General features: G+C 38.5%; 1 protein-coding gene across 1 annotated transcript in view; it reads right to left on the bottom strand.

Annotated features, from left to right (window-relative positions):
* Positions 1 to 1208: 1208 nt before the first annotated feature.
* RABL3 (RAB, member of RAS oncogene family-like 3) overlaps positions 1209 to 24455 on the bottom strand; it is a 48959-nt gene continuing 25712 nt past the window's right edge. Inside the window, exons 3-8 of the mRNA XM_006884249.1 lie at positions 18436 to 18565; positions 14314 to 14428; positions 10391 to 10541; positions 7015 to 7086; positions 2654 to 2692; positions 1209 to 1274 (exon numbers count right to left, since the gene is read on the bottom strand). Coding sequence (XP_006884311.1) covers positions 1209 to 1274; positions 2654 to 2692; positions 7015 to 7086; positions 10391 to 10541; positions 14314 to 14428; positions 18436 to 18565 — 573 coding nt within the window. The remainder of the gene's footprint in view (positions 1275 to 2653; positions 2693 to 7014; positions 7087 to 10390; positions 10542 to 14313; positions 14429 to 18435; positions 18566 to 24455) is intronic.

The raw sequence follows: 24455 nt of genomic DNA, 5'->3' as shown, positions 1-24455 counted from the left end.
AAACCAGGTTTATATAGTAAGAGCTGGAGCAGAGAGAGTAAGCAATAAAGATGGGTTTAAAAAAATGAAAATAAAAAAGTTATGCAAGCATACACTCTCTCTCTCTCTCTCTCTCTCTCACTCACACACACACACACACACACACACATATTCTCTCTCTCTGAAAAAAAAAAATCCAACCTCCTGGAAGAAAACCTATTCGAAATATATAAACAAACCAAAATGATATTTAATACTAAATAAATTACTGGTGTGATCACAAAATCGAAGAATCTAAGTCTCTAATTCATGGAAATATGTTGCTGAGAAACTTATTTTTATTTCTCCCCATAAATACATTCTTGACACATAGAATAATATTCTTAGTTTACTATTTCAGGACTTGGCTTTTCCTTCAGAAAAAGAAAAAAATAGAAGAAGCTGTAAATCTCTGTTATTGTCCTTGTGCAGCGTATGAGATTTCCAAACAGACAACAGAAAGGGAGTGCAGACAGCTGTATCCTCGAGTGAGGGCTTTAGGGAGCTGTCATTTCTCACAGAATTCTTCTCTTCTGGCACTGCTGTTCTCTATGTATTATTAATCTGTATTTATATTTAACTCCAGCTATTAGTCCGCCTCTTCCAGCCACTGAGCCATTTGCAAAGGAGAGGAGAGGCAGATGAGAGATGCTATTATTAGGCATCCTTGCCTGTGATGAGGGTGGAGGCAATTAAATAACACCATTTTGCTGCTTTGAAAATGAAAAAGAGATTGTTTGGGGTGGACAACTCGGCTGGTTAACATAACCTTTCCCCTCAAGAAGGTAAAACAATAGACATTTTGGAAGTACTTAATTAAGCCTTCAGCAATGAGTGTGGGAAAATTACAGACCCATAAAAACTCTCTAGTTCCAGGCAAAAGTACATTTTCCCCGCAGCACTCTGTCACTGCTCATTTACTGCATCGTTCTGACAACATCTCATATTTCCACGAGGCTTTTACATAATCTAAACAGGGACAGAAGGGTGAAGAACGGGAGAATGGGGACAGAGTTTGGACCTCCCACAGTCACTTCCTTTGATTTTGCCATTACAGCAGGAGGCAGGAGGGTGGCATTTTAAGATGATTTTGTTAAAAGGCTGCGACGTTAATAATTGACACAGCAAGAGGAAAGCTGTGAACATCTGCACGTAACTGCCTGCTCACTCTTCCAAAGGATGAGGGTGGCTCAGTCATAATGAAGGTTCTTTAATGTGCCTCCCCCAAACCTCTTTCGATCAGGAAAGCCTGGAATCTGTGGGCAAGAAAGACAGTCCCAGTTAAGTCTCAAGCAGGATGAAACCAAATACTAATAACTTGAAATCTTTTTATATTTTGTTTCTGTTTATCTGCCTATTGGTCCTTAAACCACTCTCCTCTTGAAATTTTATTTAGAAAATCAGTGAAGCTGGAATAACAAAAACATTCTACCAAACTGGGAAATATATGCAAACTACCTGGTAACACCATCACCTAAGTCAGAGTAATATGTGCATACTGGAGTTTTAGAAGAACTAAATGCATTCTGGTAGCCTCTGGAAGTGTTATGCAAATGATTTTCTTCTATTATTTATTATATAACCTTATCTTTGGCTTTTCTGTTGTTTCTTAGACCCTTATTTTCCCTATTTCCTCTTTTGGTATTTAACAGGATAGCAGAGAAAGCAACTGCTGTTGTTGTTGTTAAGTGCCGTTGAGTCGAAGGTGACTCATAGCGACCCTATGAAGGAGAGTCCTCGACGCTTGGGTGCCCTTCATCCTCTCTCCAGGTTCATAGGGTTTCCGGAGGCAAGCTATTATGGAAGTGGATGCCACTCCTCCTTCCATGCTTGTTTTAATTGGGGAGTTCCACCCCACTCTCTGTCCGCATTGGGTAGCCAACCATTAACGCATTTGACACATCCGTGTCACAGTATTCAGCCTCACAGCAACCACTAGTGACCGTGGGACTGCAACTTGTACACCAGGGCTATACAAACTAGAGGAATGGCTGAACAAAAACAATGAAAGACTGGCCTGAGGGCTGTGGATTAAAAGTCACCCACCTTGGTCTTGGTCACATCGTTTTCTCATCACTGGGCCAGCTGATCTCAGAGAAAGCAACTACTTATGTCTAAAATAAAGGAGCCCTGGTGGCATAGCCGTTACGTGTTCAGCTACTAAATGAAGGGGTGACAGTTCAAACCCAACCAGTGGCTCCTCAGGAGAAAGATGATGACTGGCTGCTGTGAAGGTTAATCTGTAGCCGCTGTTAGGTGCCTGCATGAATTCAGATTCACAGCAACTCTAACAGGGCATGGCAGACCATCGCCATCAGGTTCCCAAGGCTGTGATTATTACAGAAGCAGACTGCCATCTCCTTCTCCCATTGAGTGGCTGACAGGTTCAAACTGCTGACCTCTGACACAGCAGCTGAGCACTTAACCCACTGTGCCACCAAACACTCCAGGGTAGTTTCACACTATTGTACGGGGAAGCTATGCACTGGAATTGGCTGGACAGTGCCTAATAACAGTAGCATGTATACACATGGCTTCTTCCCACTTTTTCAAAACACTTCTATACATTTGGAAGCCATCCCTCTCTAAGAGTAAGGTCCTACTGTAGGGGGGAAAAAAGATGATAGATACTAACCTGATTTCCTTCTCTAAAAAAGTATCTTTTCTCTATGACCTGTGAGAAACAGAGAAACAAATTTTAGAGCACAGTAAATATACCTGTAAAGTGGCAACTGTAATGACAACTACTGGAATTAACTATCTGGCTGATCTTATGAACAGTTCTAGAAGGATACCTAGACAGTGAATTAATGAGATCAGGACTCTGGGAGTATCTCCGTGAAGGCCTGCTTGACTGAAAACACAAACAGCCCATTAGCTCAAAAAGTAAATTAACACACGACACGACCAGATAGATGATCACAGGTAAAATGAAGAAATCAATGGCATAGGATTCCATATAATCTTGCTGAAGGCAGCATGTTTGGCCCTAACTTCCCCAGCTGTTGTTATGTGCTGTTGAGTCAAGTTCAACTCAGTGACCTGATGAACAAAAGATCTGAATCCTGTTCTATCCTACACCATCCTTACACGTCCTGACACACAAGAGCCCAATGCAGAAGTCATCATATCAATCCACCTGATTGAGGGTCTTCCTCTTCTTCACCAACCCTCCACCCTTCTCAGCATCTTGTCCCTCTCCAAGGAATACCACCTTCTAGCAATATGTCCAAAATATGTGAGGCAAAGCATCATCATTCTTGCCTCCAAAGAGTAGTCTGGATGCACCCTCTCCAAGATATATTTGTTCCTTCTCTTAGGATGTTCAGTGCTCTTCTCCAACACCACAGCTCAAAGGCATCAATTCTTGTTCTGTCATCCTTATTCACTGTCCAGGTCTCAGATGCATAACTAGTAATCGGAATGATTATGGCCTGAATCAGATGCACCTTAGTCTTCAAATTGACATCACTATACCTGAATAATGTGCAAAGGTTCCTAACTGCAGATTTCCCCAGCACAATGAATCTCCTTATTTCCTGACTGCTGGTATCAAGGGTGTTAATTGTGGATCCAAGTAAGATGAAGCTGTTGACAGTTTCAGTCTTCTCTCCATTCATCATGATGCTGCCTACTGGTCCAGTGGTAAGAATCTTTGTTTTCCTGACATTGAGATGAAAGCCATACTTCCTTTTCCCTGAAAGCTGCATTCCTTCATCTTCTGCACTTGCCCAGTAGTCAGCCCCAAAAGGGACGTATCACCAGGTAAAAACAAACAAACAATAAAAACAAAGTATTTTTCTATGACAATAGTAGCTATTCCTTTATAAAAAAGGAGGCTATGTAATATAATGAACTGACACATAACTATAATAAATATAATGGTAAGTTCCCAAATAGTCAAAGTAGACAGATTACCCAAGACTAAAGATAGTTAGCTAGGCTTTTTTTTTTTAATTAATTTGCACCTTAATTCATTAATTTTTGGATTAGTTGTGCTTTGTCAACAGGTGAAAATCAGTTAAAGCAGCAGATGTACCTGTACAGACTGATCTAATATGGTATAAATACATGTGCTAATACAATGAGTTTAAGACTACTGTGTTTCTGTGATGAAAAACATTAGGAAAAAATCATTATACTGACATTACTTATTGACTATCTTGTTATATGACATTATACATTTACGACAATAGTGAAAAAATCTACTATCCAACTATTTTTCTTATTAATGACATACTTTAATTGTCATGATAGTGGTAGTAATGACCGCTGACGTGTGAAATGGAGAGAACACTAGATGTAATGGTTAAGGTTATGGATCGACTTGCTGGGTCGTGACTTTCAATGATTCGACTATTATGTAATGATGCAGTTATTTTGCATTTTGTGATGTGATATGGTCATCCTCCATTTTTACATAACACTAATGTTTTGCATAATGATCTGGTTTATGGGGACTTAACCAAGTTGACTCTTGCTTAGAGTCAATCAGGACCTGGTGGGAGTGGTTTGTATTTAAAAGTTGGCTGGGGCCTAAGTATCCAGTTTGGAGACTCATGTGTGAAGCGGTTGGATTCTGGAAGGTGGATTCTCTTGTTTTTATTGAGAGTTGGGTGTGGACTGTTTGTTGTTTTTTAATTTCATCCACAATCCTGTGTGAGCTGATTTGATTTGCTGGATTTAGCATAACCATAAGCCTGGAAGCCTCTTGTTTAGAGTCAACCAGGACCTGGATGGCGGTCCTTGTATTTAAAAGTCAGTTGGGCCCTTGGCCCTCATGTTAATTGTGTTTGGGACGAACATTCTTCCTAGTGGTACAGGAATGGTCTGTCAATTTGCTGTACTAAGGTAACGTGGCGTTGCTGGATTGCTCAACTCTGTGACCTTGGTTTGTCAAATGCCATTATGGTTACCCATGGTGTAGTTACCATGGTGTATGGTTACCATGGTGTAGTGTTTGGTGGAGCTCCTAGAGACAGGCTTGGAAGCAAGAGTAGCATCCACTTCTTAAACAACATGCCTCTGTAAAATCTAGAACTTAGAAAAATGACAGCAGTTGTAGAACATGGCTTAGGTCTTTTGTTAATAGGGTTGTGTTGAGTCATGATTTTGATGGCACTTAGTAACAACAACAATCACCACCAAACTGGTTAAGAGAGGAATGGGTATAACTCTGTTTCAGTAATTGAGAAACTACAATGGCTGCAGAGATAGGATTATCTTCCTTATGCAGAACTGCCGTAATAAGAAAAGTTAATAATAATAAAGACTATTAGCTGGAAATGAATACTTATTGCATTTACATTTAGCATAAGTAAGCTAAGAAATGCTCTGAATTGGAGCAGTTTCTTATTACAGATACCAAGAAGGGAAATATCTAATTTTCCTCTTGCAAAGACAAAAAACTTCTCATTCTAGAAAGGCGGAGGGCAGAAAGAGTCAGTCTCTCTCTTATAGAGGAAATATTTAAGATACACAAGACTCTGGAAGGTGTGATATATTGAAAATTAGGTGAAAATCCAGATTTACTGTCAGGTCCCTGGGTTTCAGGAAACCACTTCAGTCAGGAAGTCTGGCAAACTCCTAATACACATTCCTACTTAATAACTAAAATAATGAAGAGAAATGTTAGATTTTTGTCTCTCTAGTTCTCATATGCATTGCCTCTCTCTTACCAAAGTTTGCTCCTTCCTTGAAATAAATTCCTTCTTTTTCCAAAAAATAAAACGTGGACAACTTGAGTCAGACTGGTCAATAACTCATTTTTCTTACCAGTTTATTACATTATATTTAACTATAAAATTAATATCTTATTAAAATGTAAGTGATACACAGTAGGGTCTTTCCCTATCAGATAGAAGCCAACAGGATGGTGGTTTTAAAGGAGACAGTGTTGTGAAGTTTGGAATAGGAGCCATGGAAGTCCCTACATGGCAACTACTGAGTCTGGGGGCTCTGGCTGCTCTGAGAATGGCAAGAAAGCACTATCCTGGCACATCTGTAACTTTCTTGCCATACTCCACTTGTGAAGTTTCAATCATGTCATATTAAGCACTGAGAGAAACACGGAGCTTATCCTATGCTGACATACTGGACAAAATGGTCAAAAGCTAGAAGAAAACTGATTGCAAAAAAGTATAAAGAAGGAAATGTTTTTCTTAGGAGGCTGAAACAGAACTGTGTGTGTCTCTCTTATTGCCGTGGGTTCACAGCTGACCCTCCAGTGAGTTTTCAGAGGCTGTCAACTGCAGCAAGAAGACGGCTCATCTATCTCCTGCGGGGCAGCTGGTAGACTAGCACCGCTTGCCCTTCAGCTGGCAGCACAACTCTTCACCTATCAGCAGAGAGTAAAAATGAACACAGAATTCAACCCCTTTTTATTTATTCTGTGATGGCACTATTGGGCAAACACTTAAACTTGGTCAATGTCATGTACAACGTAGCCATCTGGCCTTGTTAAGGGAAGACAGCGGTGATCTGAGTGAGCAGCATGCTGACTCTTTCTACACCTTCATTCTGGTAAGGACACAGAGATCGATTGTGCCACTGAGAGGATCAAGGAAATGACCGGGTAACAAAGTAATCGTAACAGTGAGGGAGCAAATTATAATCGCCGAGAGAGTAAAAACGAACTATGGGATTTAAACTGAATTGCCTCAGTTAAGTAAATCCTGGGAAGAAGAAGTTCAATAAGGAGCTAGAAAATGGGGACACAAATAAATAGCCTCAAACAGATGAATTATGCATTTATTATTTTTAAAACATCCCTTTGAATTTAGTAGCTTTCACCTTTTGCTGAGAGAACATTGGTGATGAAACAAATACGTCAGCAGGCCTTGTGCAATTATGCTAACAGATATGGGAGATCAAAACAAGTATTATCCAGGCTGTGGTGTTCAGCACGAAGGAATTAAAGGCCCCAGCATTCTATAAAGAATTTAAACTTTCATAATATATAAACTAGGTTTAAAATAACTTAATTGAAGTCATTACCTTATCAAAAAACCTACTGAGCTTGACAGCATTGGAGGAACCAGCAGCTAAGTATCGTGGATTCGTGCAGTCCTAGAAGATGAAACATAAATTCCCCATGGTAAAGTTAGGAAACAAGCTTTTTTGTTAGTCATGACTATTCCTGTCGTCCATTTCCAGAGTAAAGTATTAGGCACAACACTCTCATAATACTGAGATAATTTTAAAATTCTGATACAAACAGCAAAGTGAAAGGGCAAAGGGATGATAAGGTCATTTATTTTTTTGTCACTGAAGCAATTTTAGAGGACAGTGTATTAAGGTATTGACCAACAAATTCCTGAAGGAAGATAAAACTGTCAATACTTTAGTAATGACAAGCCCAAAGAGCTAATCAGACCTACCTACATTTATTCCTGAAATCAGAACACAGCCATTAAAAACAAGAAACTCCGCTGTTTTAGTGCAATGTATTCACCAGTGCTCAAGGAACATTCTATAAACTTTTGTTATGAGACCCTTGTCTGAGATGGGATTTCCAAATACATTTTCCTGCTAATAGGTTTTCTTTTCACCCTGTTGAAAGAAGTTTCTGATGAGCACAGAGATTTAATCTTTAGAAAGTCCCATTCATCAATTTTATCCTCTCCAGATTGTTCAATTTTGGCTGTATTTGTCAGTCTCTCTCTCTCTTTTTTTAAATAAATTCTTTTTTTTTTGTAATTGTGATTTTAATAAATGTTTACGGAAAAGTTAGATTTTCATTCATCCATTGTTGCACATTTTCTTCCCTACTCACCATAGTTCACTTTAAAAAATTTTTTCACTCACTGTTGCATAGCTTCACGCCCCCACTTCCCCAGAACACCTTGCTGTGCATCTCTTATTCTGGACTGTCATCATACAAATAATGGCTAATCATATCCTAATCATTCCTATTAAGTAGTTCTTTCCTTCATTGTTCCAATGCAGTGTTCATTATTTACCCTCTCTTTTTAGTTTCTCCCTAACCTTCATGTCAGTCTTGTTTTATAACAATAGTGTTATATGGTATTTGTCCTTTTGTGACTGATATAATTTACTCAGTGTAATGTCCTCTGGGTCACCCATATTATGTAATATTTTATGAGTTCTTTGTTTTCAGTGCTATATAGGATTCCACTGTGTGAATATACCATAATTTTTTTTCTCCATTCATTTGTTGACGGGCACTGGAGTTGCTTCCATCTCTTTGCTACTATTAATAACACAGCAGTAAACATGGGTGTGCATTTATCTGTTTGGGTGGCAGCCCTCGTTTTTTTTATATTGTTATTTTATTTTTTTTTAAATTTCTTATTAATTTCAATGAAAATTTACAGACTATGGATTTCCATTCATTCACAGTTGCACTTTTCTTCCATTCATTCACAGTTGCACTTTTCTCCTCTCCCCTGCCAGCCCTGCCCCCTAGTACACTATATTCTTGGAAAAGTAAAAAAAAATTCTTTCATTGTTTTACAATCCCTCCACAGGTCCACTCCACTATGCAGCCTTTGCTCTGGACTCCCATCATGACAAAAATACCTAATAACATATTCCTTTTAAATAGTTTTCTCCCTCATCTGTTTCAATGCAGTATACATTATTGAACCCATCTTTCTCAGTCTCCTCCCAACCCTGAAGTCAGTCCTGTTTTACAGCACTGTCACCATGCAGTATTTGTCCTTTTGTGACTGAGATACTTCACTCAGTATAATGTCCTCCAGGGTCACCCATTTTGAATAATATTGCATGAGTTCCTTGTTTTTCAATGCAGTGTAGTATTTCATTGTGTGAATATACCACAGCTTCTCTATCCATTCATTTGTTGATGGGCACTTAGGTTGTTTCCAACTCCTTACTATTGTGAACAAAGCCGCGATAAACATGGGTGTGCATATATCTGCTTGAGTGGCAGTTATGATCTCTTTGGGGTGGGTATATTCCCAGTAGTGGAATTTTGGGGTCAAATGGTATCTCTATCTGCAACTTTTTGAGAAAGCGCCATACCGCCTTCCACAGTGGTTGCACCATTTTACACTCCCACCAACCGTGAATAAAGGTTCCAGTTTCTCCACAACCTCGCCAGCATTTGTTGCTTGCTGTTCTGTTAAATTTTGCTATTTTGAATGGGGTGAGATGATATCTCATAGTTGTTTTGATTTGCATCTCTCTTAGGGCTAGGGATTTTGAACATTTCTTCATGTGTTTGTTAGCCATCTGAATGCCTTCTTTCGTGAAGTGTCTGTTCATATCCTGTGCTTATTTTTCAATTGGGTTATTTACCTTTTCTTGTTGTGGTGTCCCTTTGTTTAGGGCACATTCCAACAAACAAATGAAGAAATGTTCAAACTCCTTAGTTCTCAGAGAGATGCAAATCAAAACAACTATGAGATACTATTTCACTCTAGTAACAATAGCAAAGTTCTACAAAGCAGCTAACAACAAATGCTGGTGAGGCTGTGGAGGAACTGGAACCCTTATTCAGCTTTGGTGGGAGTGTAAAATAGTGCAATCACTCTGGAAGTTCTCTGGGTAACTGCCTTATGTGAGAATCGCCTTTCAGCTTTTCTTTTGTTAGCACCAAATTCTAATAGAAGTATCTAGTTATCTCAGGAAGGACCTCTGTTCGCTGCATACACACAAACGGATTAATCTTATAACATTTATAAACCTATACAAATAAATTTATATAAACATGTTTATGAATAACTGCTAGTTTTGTTTCTCATTTACTTGTTTGTTCTTTAAAATAAATATTTCTGAAGTAAATTTTGAAGTTAAGAAGCTTTTTTAAAGCAAGAATGATAAAGATTCAGTATTAGTGATTCTAGTTTGTCAGTTAAATGAATTTTGTTACAAAAATTTTGGTTTGACTGGAAAAAAAATACAGCTATGAGAAAGCCTCTGCTGAACATTACTTATCAAACACGGACAGTTTTGGGGTTGTTCTGGCCACTGTGGTTTCCAATTGGTCAGCTTCCTGGAGACTGAAAGTGACTGTGGCCATCTAATCATCTAGAGCTTCTGATTCCAATAAGGGTGACATTTGGGACTAGAATGCAAACAGACTGACTTCAGGTGCGAAGTTCCTTTTGTTAGCCTGCAGTGGAACCTGTGAGAGCTGGAACCTGACAGAACTGTCTTGTTATCTGTGGTCTTCCAAGCTTCCCACCTTTGGTGGGGTGCACTCTTCCCATTTTTTCTATCACTCTCTATTAGTGAAGAATATTTGAGTTTTTAGGTCTCTGACAGGTTTCTTTCTGCCAGACACCGATTCTGGCTTTCAAAGATTTTATTGTATATGATGTGAGGTCTCCAGTTTGTCCTTCTCTATATAATCTCTAATATAAAATAATTAAGTGAAAATACAAACCAAATTAATCTCTTCTGCATTGAAATCTTCAGCCAGAAAAGCAGTCCTGGTTAAAACTTCATGGCGCTTAGTCTCATGAATCTGGTCTAATTTAGTGCCTATTACCAACAGTGGGATCTGGTTATCAGCAAACTGTTCCCGATCATACTCCCTGCAATAAACAATAATAGAGAGGTAAACAGAATTTATGTGTATTATTTAAATGGAATTAGCTTACATCAGTTTACTTATAATTTTCTGACCTTTCTTCATATACAATCTATTAACCTACTTATCTTCTATCTACTGATTATTTATCAATTTACTCTCACTACCTATTCAACTACTGAAAATCTGTTTCCACGTGCCTTTGGAGACTACTTGAAAACCTGAGTGCCCACAAGGTATGCCAAAGAAGGCTGACTTAAGTCCCTCCAAACTCTGTCTTCTTAGGGGAAGAACTTGGGAATTTTTCACTGAGTAAGATTCAGACTTCAATGGTGGGAAACAGCAAGCTTTGTGGATACTCTTCTGGAGCGTGCATTGATTGTATACCTACCATAGATATTTTTGCCTATGAACAGTAAAGGAAAATGAAGAGTGGGAATGCTTAGAGAGAGAATAAACAAAAAACAGATGGTAGTAAAGCCTGGGGAAAAATGGAGTCAACAAAAGAAAGGGAACACTTAGAATGAAACATGAATAGTAAAAGGGAAAAAAAATACACTAGTTGTTGGATGACAGGCAAAAAGAATCACGCAGGGTGAGTAACTTGGTTCATTTGTTGTTACAATTTTTCTCCAACCCTGTATTTGCCTATGGATGGTGTAATGAGTAGAAGTTGCTTTCACTACTAAAAGGAACATGGAACCTAATGTTCTGAACAAATTTAAATTCTATTCACACATGAGAAATAAGAGATTTGGAATTCTGACATGTCATAAGATCAATTTACAACAGTCAGCAAACTCTGGCTGAAAGCAACTTATGACAACAAATCAATAATATAAAATCCAATCAATACAACCCAGTTGAGCATAGCCTTTTTTTCCTTTAATATTAATTTTCTTTCTTTTTGAGATCTAAACTAGAGAAGTGCTAAATCTTTGTCCTTCAAAATAATTTTTCAGAGTCTCAGCTACTCTTCAACCTTGTAACAAAATTATAAAACTTTCTAATAAAATAGTATCATTTTATTTATTACATCAAAGCCCATGACAACTTGATCTGAAGGCCCTTCTGCCAAGACTTTCTTATAATATCAATGTAGCTTCAAAATAATCCATTTGAGAGAGGTAGAAGGTGGAGGATGTTTAAAGGTGGGTGAAATAAAATTGGCCATTGTTGGAACTGAGCGATATATAGACAGACGTTCAGTATACTACTCTTTACATGGAGATACTTGTGAAATTTTCTTTCATATGAAGTATAAAAATTGTTTTAAAACATGATTCAAAATTTAAAATGACATAAAAAAATGTGTGCTAAGCAGTTTTATTTCTCCTCCTGCCCTGCTCTTCTCATCTACCCTCCTCCCCTACAGATAACAGGTTTTATTAGTTTATCCAACTTTTCACTCTTTCTTCACATAAACATAAGCACATATTCTTATTCTTTCCCTTTCTTACACAATAGCAGGCAAACTATACACTCTCTACACTTTGAATTTTTAAACCAATACTATATTCTGGTGATAACTCCATTCTGAAGGACAAGCTATTAATGTTTCATACATTTGCATGTTCATCTATAACATTCAAATTAGACTGTGGGGTCATAATGCAAATCTGAAGTTTGCTCCATTGTTTGAATTTCATGACACAAATCCAGATTTCTTCGGGATCTGAATATACCATTAATCCTAAATTTAAGACAATTTTTTTTAGTAATTATGACTTTAGTAGAAAATAAAAACAAATCAAAATACAGCCAAGTTGATGAAGATATCAGTGATGGGGAAAAAAAAAAAGACCTGAGAAGGAAGCAGGAGTGATTTAAAATTGTTGTTGTTGTTATGTGCCGTCGAGTCGCTTGTGACTCACAGCGACCCTATGTACAACAGCCCTAAACTCTGCTCTGTCCTGTGTCACTCACACTGTCTCTGACACTCCCATCCAGATTACCCCAGTCACTGAATCAATCCACCTCATAGAGGGCCTTCCTCTCCTGCGCTGTCCCTCCACCCTCCCAAGCATGGTGTTCTTCTCCAAGGACCGGTCTCTCCTCACAACATGTCCAAAGTATGTTAGACAGAGCCTCAGAATCCTTGCCTCCAAGGAGCCACCCGGTTTAACCCTTTCCAGGACAAATCTGTTTGTTTTCCTCGCAGTCCATGCTATTCTCAATACTCTTCTCCAGCACCACAGCTCAAAGGCATTATCAATTCTCCTTCTGTCCTCCTTGGTCACTGTCCAACTCTCTGATGCATAACAAGTGATTGTGAAGACCATGGCCTGTATCAAACACACCTTAGTCTCCAGAGAGACATCATCGCTCTTCAGTACTTTGGAGAGGTCCCTAACAGCAGACTTTCCCATGGCAATGTGCCTTTTAATTTCCTGGCTGCTGGTGCCAAGACTGTTTACTGTGGAGCCAAGCAAACTAAAGCTGTGTACAATCTCAATCTCTTCACCATCCATCCTGATGCTGCCAATTGGTCCAGTGGTGAGAATCTTTGTCTTCTTGACATTGAGTCTCAATCCATATTGGAGGCTGCAGTCCTTGACCCTCTGCAGCAGGTGCTTCAGGTCCTCTTCAGTTTCAGCAAGCAGGGTTGTGTCATCTGCATAACGCAGATTGTTGATAAATCGTCCACCAATCTTGATTTAAAATTAGCAGTGTTTATTCCTTAGATTTTACAATGAACCCACATAAATTATGGTACACTTGGTTTTCACCTAACAATTAGCTCTCTGTATAGAACAGTCTTCAATGCCATTCTTCAAGGGCAAGTAGAAAACAGAGCTCTGTTCTACATGAGAAGGAGCAGGCAAATCCACCCTCTCTCTCAACTTAAAGCAGCTAGAAAACCTGGATTTAGTGATGCAAGCAGCTATTTGAGAACTCTGAAAAGTTAACAGCACACAGGCAGGCTGAGAAAGAAGAAAATAATTTGACGGATCACTAAACTGGCAGTGAATTAATCTAGCCCCCCCCCCCTCCCATTCTTGAGCGAGGCTCTTGGTGTGGACAGAAAAACCTCATTAAGTCCTACAGTTTGGGCTCAAGGAATAGGAAAGAGGACATCTAATGCTCAAGAGTGTCTGATTTGTGAATGACATTGTTCAGAGAAAGAAAGAAGGAAATAAAAATCTATACCATACAAACACAAGTAGTAATAATAAAACAAACAGTGCAGTGTGCTGGGGGTTAATAAAGTGAGAGAGAAACTTTGTATATTTTTGCACAATTTTTCTCTTAATGGAAAATGACTCTTAAAAACCTCCCCCCACAAAATTGAATGAGTATCTTTTGAATAATTTAGCAGCTAAGTCTGCATTCTGACAGCATTATACTAGTCACAGTGACCACCAGTAATACATAGAAGTACAAATTCTTTTGTAAATTCTCTAGTATTGATTACTACCAATTAGGAAAAGAAACATTTGTTTAAAAAAAAATCCACAGGCCAAGAAAATATTTGCAAAGCAAGCATCTTACAGAGAGTACTACTGTGGAGGGTAAATCAAAACTAAAACCCAGCACCACAATTTCAACTCACAGCAACCCTGAGGATGGCACAGACGCGCCCACTATGGTTTCCATGAAAACAGTCTGAATGGAGACAGACTGCTATGTCTTTCTTTCACACAGCAGCTGGTGAGCTTGAACTGTCAACCTTTCAGTTAGCACCTGAATGCTTTAACTACTGTGTCACCAGCGCTCCTTTATGGAGAGTTCTTTCCTTTGACATAACATTCCAAACCAGAAGTAACTGGACTTACCCATTTGTTACCAAGACTCCAGTTGGTGTCAAATCCCTGTTGAGAGCTTCCAGTGACCAACGATACACGTTCTGGGATGATTTCTTATTTGTTAAATCATGTACTAAAATAATACCTGAAATAATCAGAGAAAATAATACCAGTACTGTAACAATTCCTCTTCATTTCCAACTGGCAAATAGAGCTTAGAAATATAAGCACGAGCCCTTTCAGTGAATCTAGTGTTCGAGTGTGACTAACAAAATCAAAGACCATTATTTACACATTTCCTGGACACATTCTTAGTTAGTGACAAAAACTTATCACTTATAATTTTTTATAATTTTATTATTTTGGAAGCAGGAGTTGCATTCACTTCCTAAACAACACATGCCTCTGGAAACCCTATGACCTTTGATAAATGTCGATAGGTATAGATAGGCTTCAGGCCTTTTGTTCACAGGGTCACTTTAAGTCGTGCTCAACTCAATGCCACTCAACAACAATAATTTTATTATTACTCTATAAAGGCTTACAAGACATCATTAAATATTTAGAATGTCCTTTCATTTAAAAATCACCGGAAGCCCATTTTGTCCGAGTGGTAGAACCCATCTCACTAACAGAATCCAAAGCAGTTCAATTTTCAATTACGTTCATTCAGAAGTGATGCTGTTTTTGCACTGTGACAGTGCTGTCATTAAAAAAAAAAAAAAGGAAAAAAAGAGTCAAAACTCAATCTCATTACTTTCAAGTTGAAATCGACTCAGAGCTGATTCTCCAGAGAGCTTCTGAGACAGTGAACTATGTCAAGGAGACTGCCTATCTTTCTCTCTGGTGCATTTGAACTGCCAGAGAGGCATCATTTATGGGTCAGCAGCTCAAGTTCCTACAGACTGCCACCAGATCTCCTCTAGTACTGTCAAAGACATTAGGATACACGTATTATTTCTGTCCCTGAAAAAGAATATTAGATAATGAAAACTTATTAAAATGGTATTAATGTAATTTGCCACAACTGCTATTCTTTAGCTAACAAAATGTTTCGTAGATCTCTTGGGTCCAATCAACCCAAAATACCATTTTCTAGTTCTCTGAATTAATGTTTAGCTATGCAAATTTGCTATCTGTGAGAGGTTTAGCTAAAGAGCAAAAGAAATTCGCCACTAGAAGGGGGTAGGAGGAGATAGACAAGAAATAACAAATAGCAGAAAAAGACTGTGGAGAGATTTAGAAAAAGAACAAAATGTTAAACACAAATACATTAAAATAGATCAGTTAAGGCCTTAGAAAGAAAGGGAACGAAGCCAATCACTATAGGACATAGCTAAGAAAAAAAGAAATCTTCAGTGCCTAGCGGAATTAAATGTATCATCTTACGGCCAAAGATAGTTTGCTTTCATACTTCAATTATCTAATATTTTCTCCTCACACCCATTGTGTATTGTGAGAAGACAATATGAAACTGATGGTTTCTCCCCACATCTTTAAGATCAATTTGACCAAGAAGGCAGAAGTAAATCATTTGGCTCATCTAGTTTTTATGGCCATCTGTGTAATTAAGATGTGTATCTAAAATATATAGTTGGCTTGTTCCTGATGTCTGTATTTCTCTTGGTGTCAAACAAACACATCCGCCTTTTGTCCTCACACCCGACTGCACTCTTTCAACCTCTTAGTGAGGGGTCCTTTGAGGCATCAAGGATACAGCGATTCATTATGGTAAGAAATAATGTTGTTAGATGCTTAGGACAACTCATTGCAAGCCTGTGAAAGCACAGTGATTCAACTAGGACTCATAGGATGGTAGATTAAAACCTTGCCCAATTCTGCACCATTGTCACAATCTCTACCAACGTACTATGTACTACTTTTCACAGGGTGTTGGATCGCCTTTCTCTGGCTGCACACAAATATAGAGATCTCTCTGATTAGCTGGCCAGGTAAGTTGTCTTCCAAAATGCTTGGCATAGATGAGTGCATGTTTCTATATCAACACATGAAGGTCCTGAAAGCTGCACTCCATCCATTTCGATAAGGTGACTTTCAGGAAGCAGTTCTTCATGGGCAGTATTCTGAATGCCTTTCAAACGAAGGTACTCATCTTCCAGCAGCACCATATCAGACAATGCTTAACTGTTGTTCATAAGGTTTTTTACCTGGCCAATTTTTTTTTTAAAGTAGATCACTATGTCCTTCTGTCCCACTCTGTCTAGTCTGGAAGTCAAGTTGTATGACCCTGCTGGCGTTAGAAATGTTGGTAACATTGCTTCCACTATCATAGCAACATGTAGGCAACCTCAGTACAAGAAGTTGACAGGTTAGTGGTGGAAAGATCAAAGAAGTTTTTCAATAAACAACTAAACTTAATATTTTTATTATTATTATTCTTTTATTAGTGTGTGTGTGTGTGTGTGTGTGTGTGTGTGTGTGTGTACCGTCAAATCGGATCTGACTGGTACAGGAGATTGTCCCTCTTTTCCCAGCAGAGCATCTGGTGGATTTGAACCATGAGCCTCTGGGATTGCAGTGCAGCTTCTTGCCATTAGGCCACCAGAGCTCCCCTTAAACTTAATATTTTAAAACTTCTAGAAACAATACATTTTAGCATTATCTATAAGACCATTATAGGACATAAGCAGTAATAGTCAAGGAGGAGACAAACCTCTAATACAAGTTTACAAAAGATCATAAATTAGGAAGTTAGATAGATTTCTTCATTAGCACTTAGTTTGCAATTCATAATGTATGCAATTTCTAGAACTGGAATGGTTTTGTCTTTATTATTTATAACTTTTACAATATTGATTTCCCAAGAAGATATAATGAAAGTTATAGCAAAATGTCACTTTGTTACACTATATTAACTTTGACAAGTCTTTGGGCAGACATAATCCATGCTTATTTCTTCATTACTTGTTTTAAAAAGGCTTTATTTTAAAAAAGGCTTTATGTTATTTCCTTTTCAAAAAGTAATTTTCTAACACTATGAACTTTAAATTACCATAATATTTTTCAAATTTATCTCCACCATATTAATATATGTCCTCCTATGCTTTTCCTTCATCATGTCGATTTATCTTAATGCCATTATCTTTTATTTCTTTTGGGTATGCTTCATTTCCTTAACTGTGACTTTCTGCTGGAATTCTGACTAGGTAAGCCATGGGTCTGAACTAATACAACTTATCCTCTACTGCAGAGTATGTATCCAATGGTAAGAACTGCTCTTTCTATTATCCACAGACCCTATGAAGTGGGACCCCAGTGAAAGAGGAATAAGAGCAACAATGCTCTGTTTTACTCACTGTTGAATCAGACATTAATATAGTATAAGTGAGATCCTATTAATAGCTACCCATTTATCATGACAGGAAGGATGAAGTGTCAAGCCTTTTGATATTTTGATTAAAGGCAAATTGAAATTGTATTTCCCAGTAGGAGGGGGGAATTAATCATGGGGTTGTACAATCTGATGGGTGGTGGGCGAGGGAAACTGAAAGCATTTGTTCTTTAAAACAATGTATTAGAATTTTGTAAACAAATTAGTGCAAAATTTTAAAAAAAATAACTTTTTTTTAAAGGGGGGACATAAAAAAACCAGACAATACCCTACAGGTATCAGTGCTTTAGTTCCTTAACATAGGACACCAATAAGCACTCTATGAATTGCAATTATGCTTTTTATTATACACCTGCATCCAGAAAATGTGCTCTAGATAGCTGGTAGAAATGTCTATGCCCTTGAAACCACTCCTAACCTCTAAGGAGCAGATCAAAGAACTCTGTTTAGCTCTGTGACATTTGACTTAGACCGTGGTATTTACTCAGCCAGCTGGAGAAGAGCAGTCCCAGGGGACCGTTTCTGGAAAGTTCCATGTTTGATACCTTACCCAATGTCATTTTATTCTCCAATCTTTCCTTTAAGGGGAAAATATAACTAAAAACAATTAGATAAAGCAGATGTTTGAAGATTTGAATTACCCGGTTAAAATCTAGACACACAAGCCAGAATATGTTAATAAAGGTCTAAATTAAAAATCATTCTCCAATTAAGATTAAGACAACAGACAACACCATTCTGTGTCAGATGATTTATGCTCCTAGATGATTAATATATGGTCAAAATAAAAAATGTTTTACCATTGACAGAATTGTAGAATACTGCTCGTGTGCTTTTCACACTGCTGGCACTCCCCACAGAGCCTCCAATATCCCATAATTCTATGTAGTAAGTCTTCTCTTCTGGGGTTCCTTCTTTGTAGTCATGAACCTAATAAAATCAAAAGATTAAAATTATTATAGCTACAGAAAAAGTTAGTAAGCAACTTTCTTTCCAGTTTAAAGCACTGAGCATGCCATCTTAGCTAGTAGGAGGTTATTTTTACTTATAAATCATAATCTATTTTGGCCTTACATTTATTGTTGTCGTTAAGTGCCACTGAGTTGCCTGCAACTCATAGCGACCCTATGTACAACAGCCCTAAACCCTGCTCTATCCCTTGCCAATTTTATTGTCTCCGACACACCTATCCCCATTACCCCAGTCACTGAATCAATTCATCTCATCAAGGGTCTTCCTCGCCTGCTCTGACCCTTCACCTTCCCAAACATGACGTCCCTCCCCAAGGACTGATCCTGCCTTGCAACATGTCCAAAGTATGTCAGATGAAGCTTCAGAATCATTGCCTCGAAGGAACAGCCTGGTTTCACCTTCTCCAAGACTAACTTGTTTGTTCTCCTAGCAGTCTATGGTATATTCAATACTCTTCTCCAGCATCACAGGTCAAAGGCATCAATTCTCCTTCTATCATTCCTTGTCACTGTTCAGCTCTCTGATGCATAGCAAGTAATTGCAAAGATCATGGCCTATATCATATCAGGTGCACCTTAGTCTCCTGACTGACATTGCTGCTCTTCAATACTTTGGAGAGGTCTCTGATAGCAGACTATCCTAATGCAATTAGTCTTTTAATTTCCTGGCTGTGTTGATTGTAGAGCCAAGCAAACTAAAGCTGTTAACAATCTCAATTTCTTCACCGTCTATCATGATGCTGCCAATCAGCCCAATGGTGAGAATCTTTGTTTTCCTGATGTTGAGCTTCAATCCATATTGAAGGTTGCAGTCCTTGACTTTCTGCAGCAAAGTGCTTCAGGTCCTCCTCAGTTTCAGCAAGCAGGGTTGTGTAATCCATAATGCAGATTGCTGATGAGTCTACCTCCAATTCTGAAGCCAGATTTCTCCTCACAGAGCCCAGCCTCCTGGATAATCTGTTCCACATATAGGCCTCACATTACTTACATATAAAATGTGAAGTACTGGTGTTAATAACTACTATCTGTTCCAGCTGTGATATTTTGTGGTTTGGCCTGGAAGGATGGTGTGACAGTAGTGAAAATGGGTTTTATCTTTGTGATAAAAGGTGTAAATTTTAATAAATTGCCAGTTGGCCTCCTAGTTCATTCTTTCTTCTTTTCTCTGTAGCTTTCACCTCTAAAATAGTGAAGGAGAATTCATTTCAGTCAGGCCAAGTACTACCATTCCAATCTTTCTAAGCTTTCTTAAATATGGTGACAACCTTCTCATCAAATCTAAATGCCTCCACTATCGTCAGCTCCTTTCTGAAACTTTCTCTTTTACTGTCCACTGTCTTTCATCTAACTCTCGATTCACTTATTTTTCTAGGTTCTTTTTCTTTTTATAATAAACTTCCAAGTTTCTTATTTTTTTATAACTGAGCATAAATTTCATGATCCATTATTAAAATAATTTCTTTACCCTTTTGCATTTTTTTTTAATTCATAAGACAAATTCCAAACCCAGTTAGGCTCACCTCTCCTCCTACTCCCTGCCTGCAACCCAGCTAGCTGACTGTAGAGCTCAGTAAAATACATATTCAAGCTCACTGAATTCACTTTAAATTCAAGTGTGTCTTTACAGCTGTCCTTCCAGCAATTCCACAGTCTATTTACTCATTTTTTAAAAGTAGATAATTCTTTCACACAATATTTTTTAAATTTCCAGCATCTCTTCCTTTTCCTCAATCACATCTGATAACTCTGCTTCCTAGGACAGATGCAATCTGAACGGACTTTCTACAGCCTGTTCATAATATACTTACCCATCACTCTACATCTGTCTTTTTAATTGCTTTCTGGGCATCTGAAATTTGGGCAGTGAATAAGGAAGACTGAAGAACGGATGCATGTCAATTGTGGTGCTAGAAATGAGTAGGGAACATACCATGGACAAGTCACAGACTAAACAAATCTGTCTTGGAGGAGGTGCCAGCAGGGTGCTCCTCAGAGACAAGGATGGTGAGCATGCTGTCAGGAGGACAGACCCTGGAAAAAGAGGTGGTTCTGGGAAGAGCAGAGAGTCAGAGAAAGAGAGGAAGAATCTCAACAAAATGGACTGACAGTGACGGTAACAGAGGGCTTGAGCAAGATGGAAATCATGAGGATGGTGCAGTACATAACAAGGCTTTGATCTGTTCAGAAGGGGTCACTAGGATGACAGTTGACTCCAGGGCATCCAACAGCAACTATCTGTACCCATATAATCTTGCCTTTCCTCTTGCTTTATATTTAGATGAACTGCTTGTGCTCTGATGGTTGACGCCCTTCTGGTTTACTAAAAAATGCAACACTACCAATTTTCTCTCTCTGCTGGGTAATTCCCAGCAGCATTCAAACACTCCATTTTTCTCCATCTTCCAAAACTTAAAAAAAAAAAAAACAACCCACAGAAAAACCCACCCATCTCTTGCCTTCATGTCTTCCTCCAGCTACCATGCTATTTATTCCTTCTTTAGCACAAACTCCCTTCAAAGAGAATCTACTCTCAACTCTAATCCTTTCATAATACTTTGTTTTGAATTTCTCCTCAACAAACTTTTGTTTCAGTCACCAGTGATTTCCTCATCTCCTGAAAGGTATGATGGCTGTGTGAAGGGCTGTGTCAACCTGGCTGCCTGCAGTTCTCTAGCTTGGCAGTGTTGATTTGCTCAGCCCCCTGACAAAGTCCGACAGTACAGTCATTCCTGGAGAGCAATGCCAGTCTGTTCAGGGGGAGTTTTATCAGGGTTAAAGCCTGCATGGACTATGAAAGCAAGCCTGGAAGAGTTGGCTTGCTTTTCACTTGATCTCAATCCTGTGTGTGGCAGGACACAGTGGTTCTGAAAAGGGCCATATGCCTGAATCTTCAAGGTTTTTGGTTATTCTGTTTGTGTGTGTTTTGTGGGTTTTTTTTGTTTGTTTCTTTTTTAACATACAGACCAGATCTTGTTCCAGCACATGTGAACCAATATCGTCTGGGTTCAGCCACAGGTGTATATATTTGAATAATTCTCCAAATGATTCTGATGAAACTCCTATTTAAGAACTGATTTTACAGAATGGGACTCTTTGGTATTAACAGGATTAGTCATGGATTGACACTGGTTATCCCTGATAGCTTTTGATCAGTATCTCTGCCTAAACAATAGGGAGTTATAGTAGGTAATTTTTGAAGTATTTCTTAGCATTGAAATAATTTGAAGCTTAGTAGTTAACATGTTGCTGTTGTTGTGTACATTGAACTGAGTACGACTCATAGTGACCCTATAAACAACAGACCTGAATCCTGCCCTGCCCTGTGCCATCCTCATCATCTCTGAGACACTTGAGCCTATTGTGGCAGTAACCATGTCAATGCATTTCATTGGAGATCTTCCTTTCTTTCTCTGACCCTCTACCTTTCCAAGCACACTGTCCCTTTCCAAGGAATAGCTTCTTCCGGTTACATGTCCAAAGTATGACAGACAAAGCTTTGCCATCCTTGCTTCCAAGGAACACTCTGGCTGCACCTTTTCTAAGAGATATCTGTTGTTCTTTTGGCAGTCCATGGGATTTTCAACACCTTCTTCAACACCTCAGTTTAAAGGCATCTTCATCCTATTCAAGCTTCTGACATCTTTATTCACTGTCCAGCTCTCAGATGGATAGTTGCCACAAAACGCACTACAGCTTACTTATTATATTCAACAAATGTTTTGCTTTTTGCTTATTTGCAATTTTTTGGGGGGGTCCAAATTCTTTTGGCAAAGGAAAGGTTTCAATAAATAAGGCAATCTAGAGAAGTCACGGAGCTCTGGTGGCTTAATGTTGAGGAGCTGAGCTGGCAACTCCACGAACTGCTCAAATCCATCAGCTGCTTCAAGGGAGAAAGATGGGCAGCCTCCTCCAGGGTGTTTTTACAGCTTCGAAAAAGCTACTGGATGGTTGACTATGAGTCAGTTCCAACTCGATGGCACATAACCACAATACAGAAGTTATACTGATATAAAGTGAATTATGAAACTACAAACAAGAAGGCATAAAAACCAAATTTAAAAAAAAACCAGACCTAAAAAAAAAAATCCACACGAACCAACAAGCCATAGCAGTCTGGAATAAGTTTGGATAATGAAAATTCATCCTTTGTGCTGTAATAAAAGGTGTCATTATGTTGCTATGTCACTTAAAGAGGAATAGGAACAAATAAAGAAATTCGGCTCAGGAGGGCAGGAAATTGTCTATATTGTCTATTTCGGCAAAGGTTTTATTTATTTATTTTACAGGGTTTTATTGGGCTTTTTTTTTCTGGCTTTTAAAATTTATTTTTCATAGTATTGCAATTAAAATTTCATCTGCTCATTCCTATACATTTTATTTTCTAACATTAATTACAATTAAAATAATTAGTTACAATACCTGATCAGCTTCCTGACTGCATACGGTCTATTCCTTTACTTAGTTTATCTATTTATTAATTTTTTTACATATCTCTTCCTCTTTCTATTCCTGGTAACTAAGAATGGTTCTATGTGTAAGCCTTTCCCAAGCTTTTTATAATAGGGGCACTCTAATAGTCCTTTTGTGACTGAGTTATTTTGCTTACCAAAAAGTAAATCCTTGGAGGCATGGATTCTGAGGCTTCATCTGACATACTTTGGATATGTTGCAAGGAGGGACCAGTACTTGGAGAGGGATGTCATGCTTGGGAGGGTGGAGGGACAGTGCAAGAGAGGAAGACCCTCGATGAGATGACTGATTCAGTGACTGGGGTAATAAGGATAGGTGTGTAGAGACAGTTAAGATTGGCACAGGATAGAGCAGGGTAGGGGTCACTATGAGTCACAAGTGACTTGACAGCAAGCACATAACCACAACAATAACAACAACAACAACAACAAAGTCCTTTCAATGCATCCATGTTACACAATGGACTGCATAACACTTTCAGGGTTGCAAAGGACTCCACTAGGAAGCTCTGATGGTGCAGTCCAAAAGGAGTTGTGCCGCAACTAATTCAAAGGCAGTGCCCTTCCACTCATGTGAACCCTCCAGAAGCCCTGTAGGAGAAAGAGGAGCAACTTCCTCTCATGCATTTTGTAGCCTTTCAAAAACTCACTGGAAGGGCACTTAGGAGTGGGTTCTGACAAGATGGAAAAAAACCCAACCCAACCAAAAAAACTAAAAAAGAGTATTCCATTGTATGAAAGCACCTTAGTTTCTTCACCCTTATATCCACTGATGGGTACTTGGGCTGCTTGTTATTGTATAAAAATGTTTAGCAAGATTTTGAAATTGAAATAACTAGTAAATCATCAGTTACTTAAAAGCTTACCAACATCACTAAAGTTTTCTTGATGCTGTTCCCGTCTCCTGCTCCAGACAACAGGGTGTGTTAGCTGTCTCTCCTATTTGCTCCCATGATACCTGGTATTCAGAGCTATCATTTCAGTAGCCACAATGTCATATTTATCAGCCCACATCTTTCCTGTTCAGGCTGCACTATCATAACCTCAACTTGCTCACTTGCAATATATGCCCATGCAAGGGAACTATTCTATTGTTAACACTCAGTATAACTTTTCCAATTTTTTTGAGTACTCCACTTTCTCTTTTGGACCGCTGTAACATTTATTTTCTATATTAGCACTTTCTGCAATAGAACTTTTTGCAATGATAATAATTACCTACAGAGTCACAGGAAGCTCTGGTGACTGAGTAGTAAGAAATTGAGCTGCCAAGCCAAAGGTATGTGGTTTGAATCCACCAGATGCTCAATGGGAAAAAGAAGGATCATCTCCTTCTGCGTGATTTATTGCCTCTTGAAACCTGCTGGAAGGTCAACTATG

This window comes from Elephantulus edwardii, unplaced genomic scaffold (genome assembly GCF_000299155.1).
Source record: "Elephantulus edwardii isolate Elephantulus edwardi_28Jun2011 unplaced genomic scaffold, EleEdw1.0 scaffold00032, whole genome shotgun sequence".
In the NCBI taxonomy this organism is placed as follows: Eukaryota; Metazoa; Chordata; class Mammalia; order Macroscelidea; family Macroscelididae; genus Elephantulus; species Elephantulus edwardii.
This window is presented reverse-complemented; position numbering and strand designations above follow the sequence as displayed.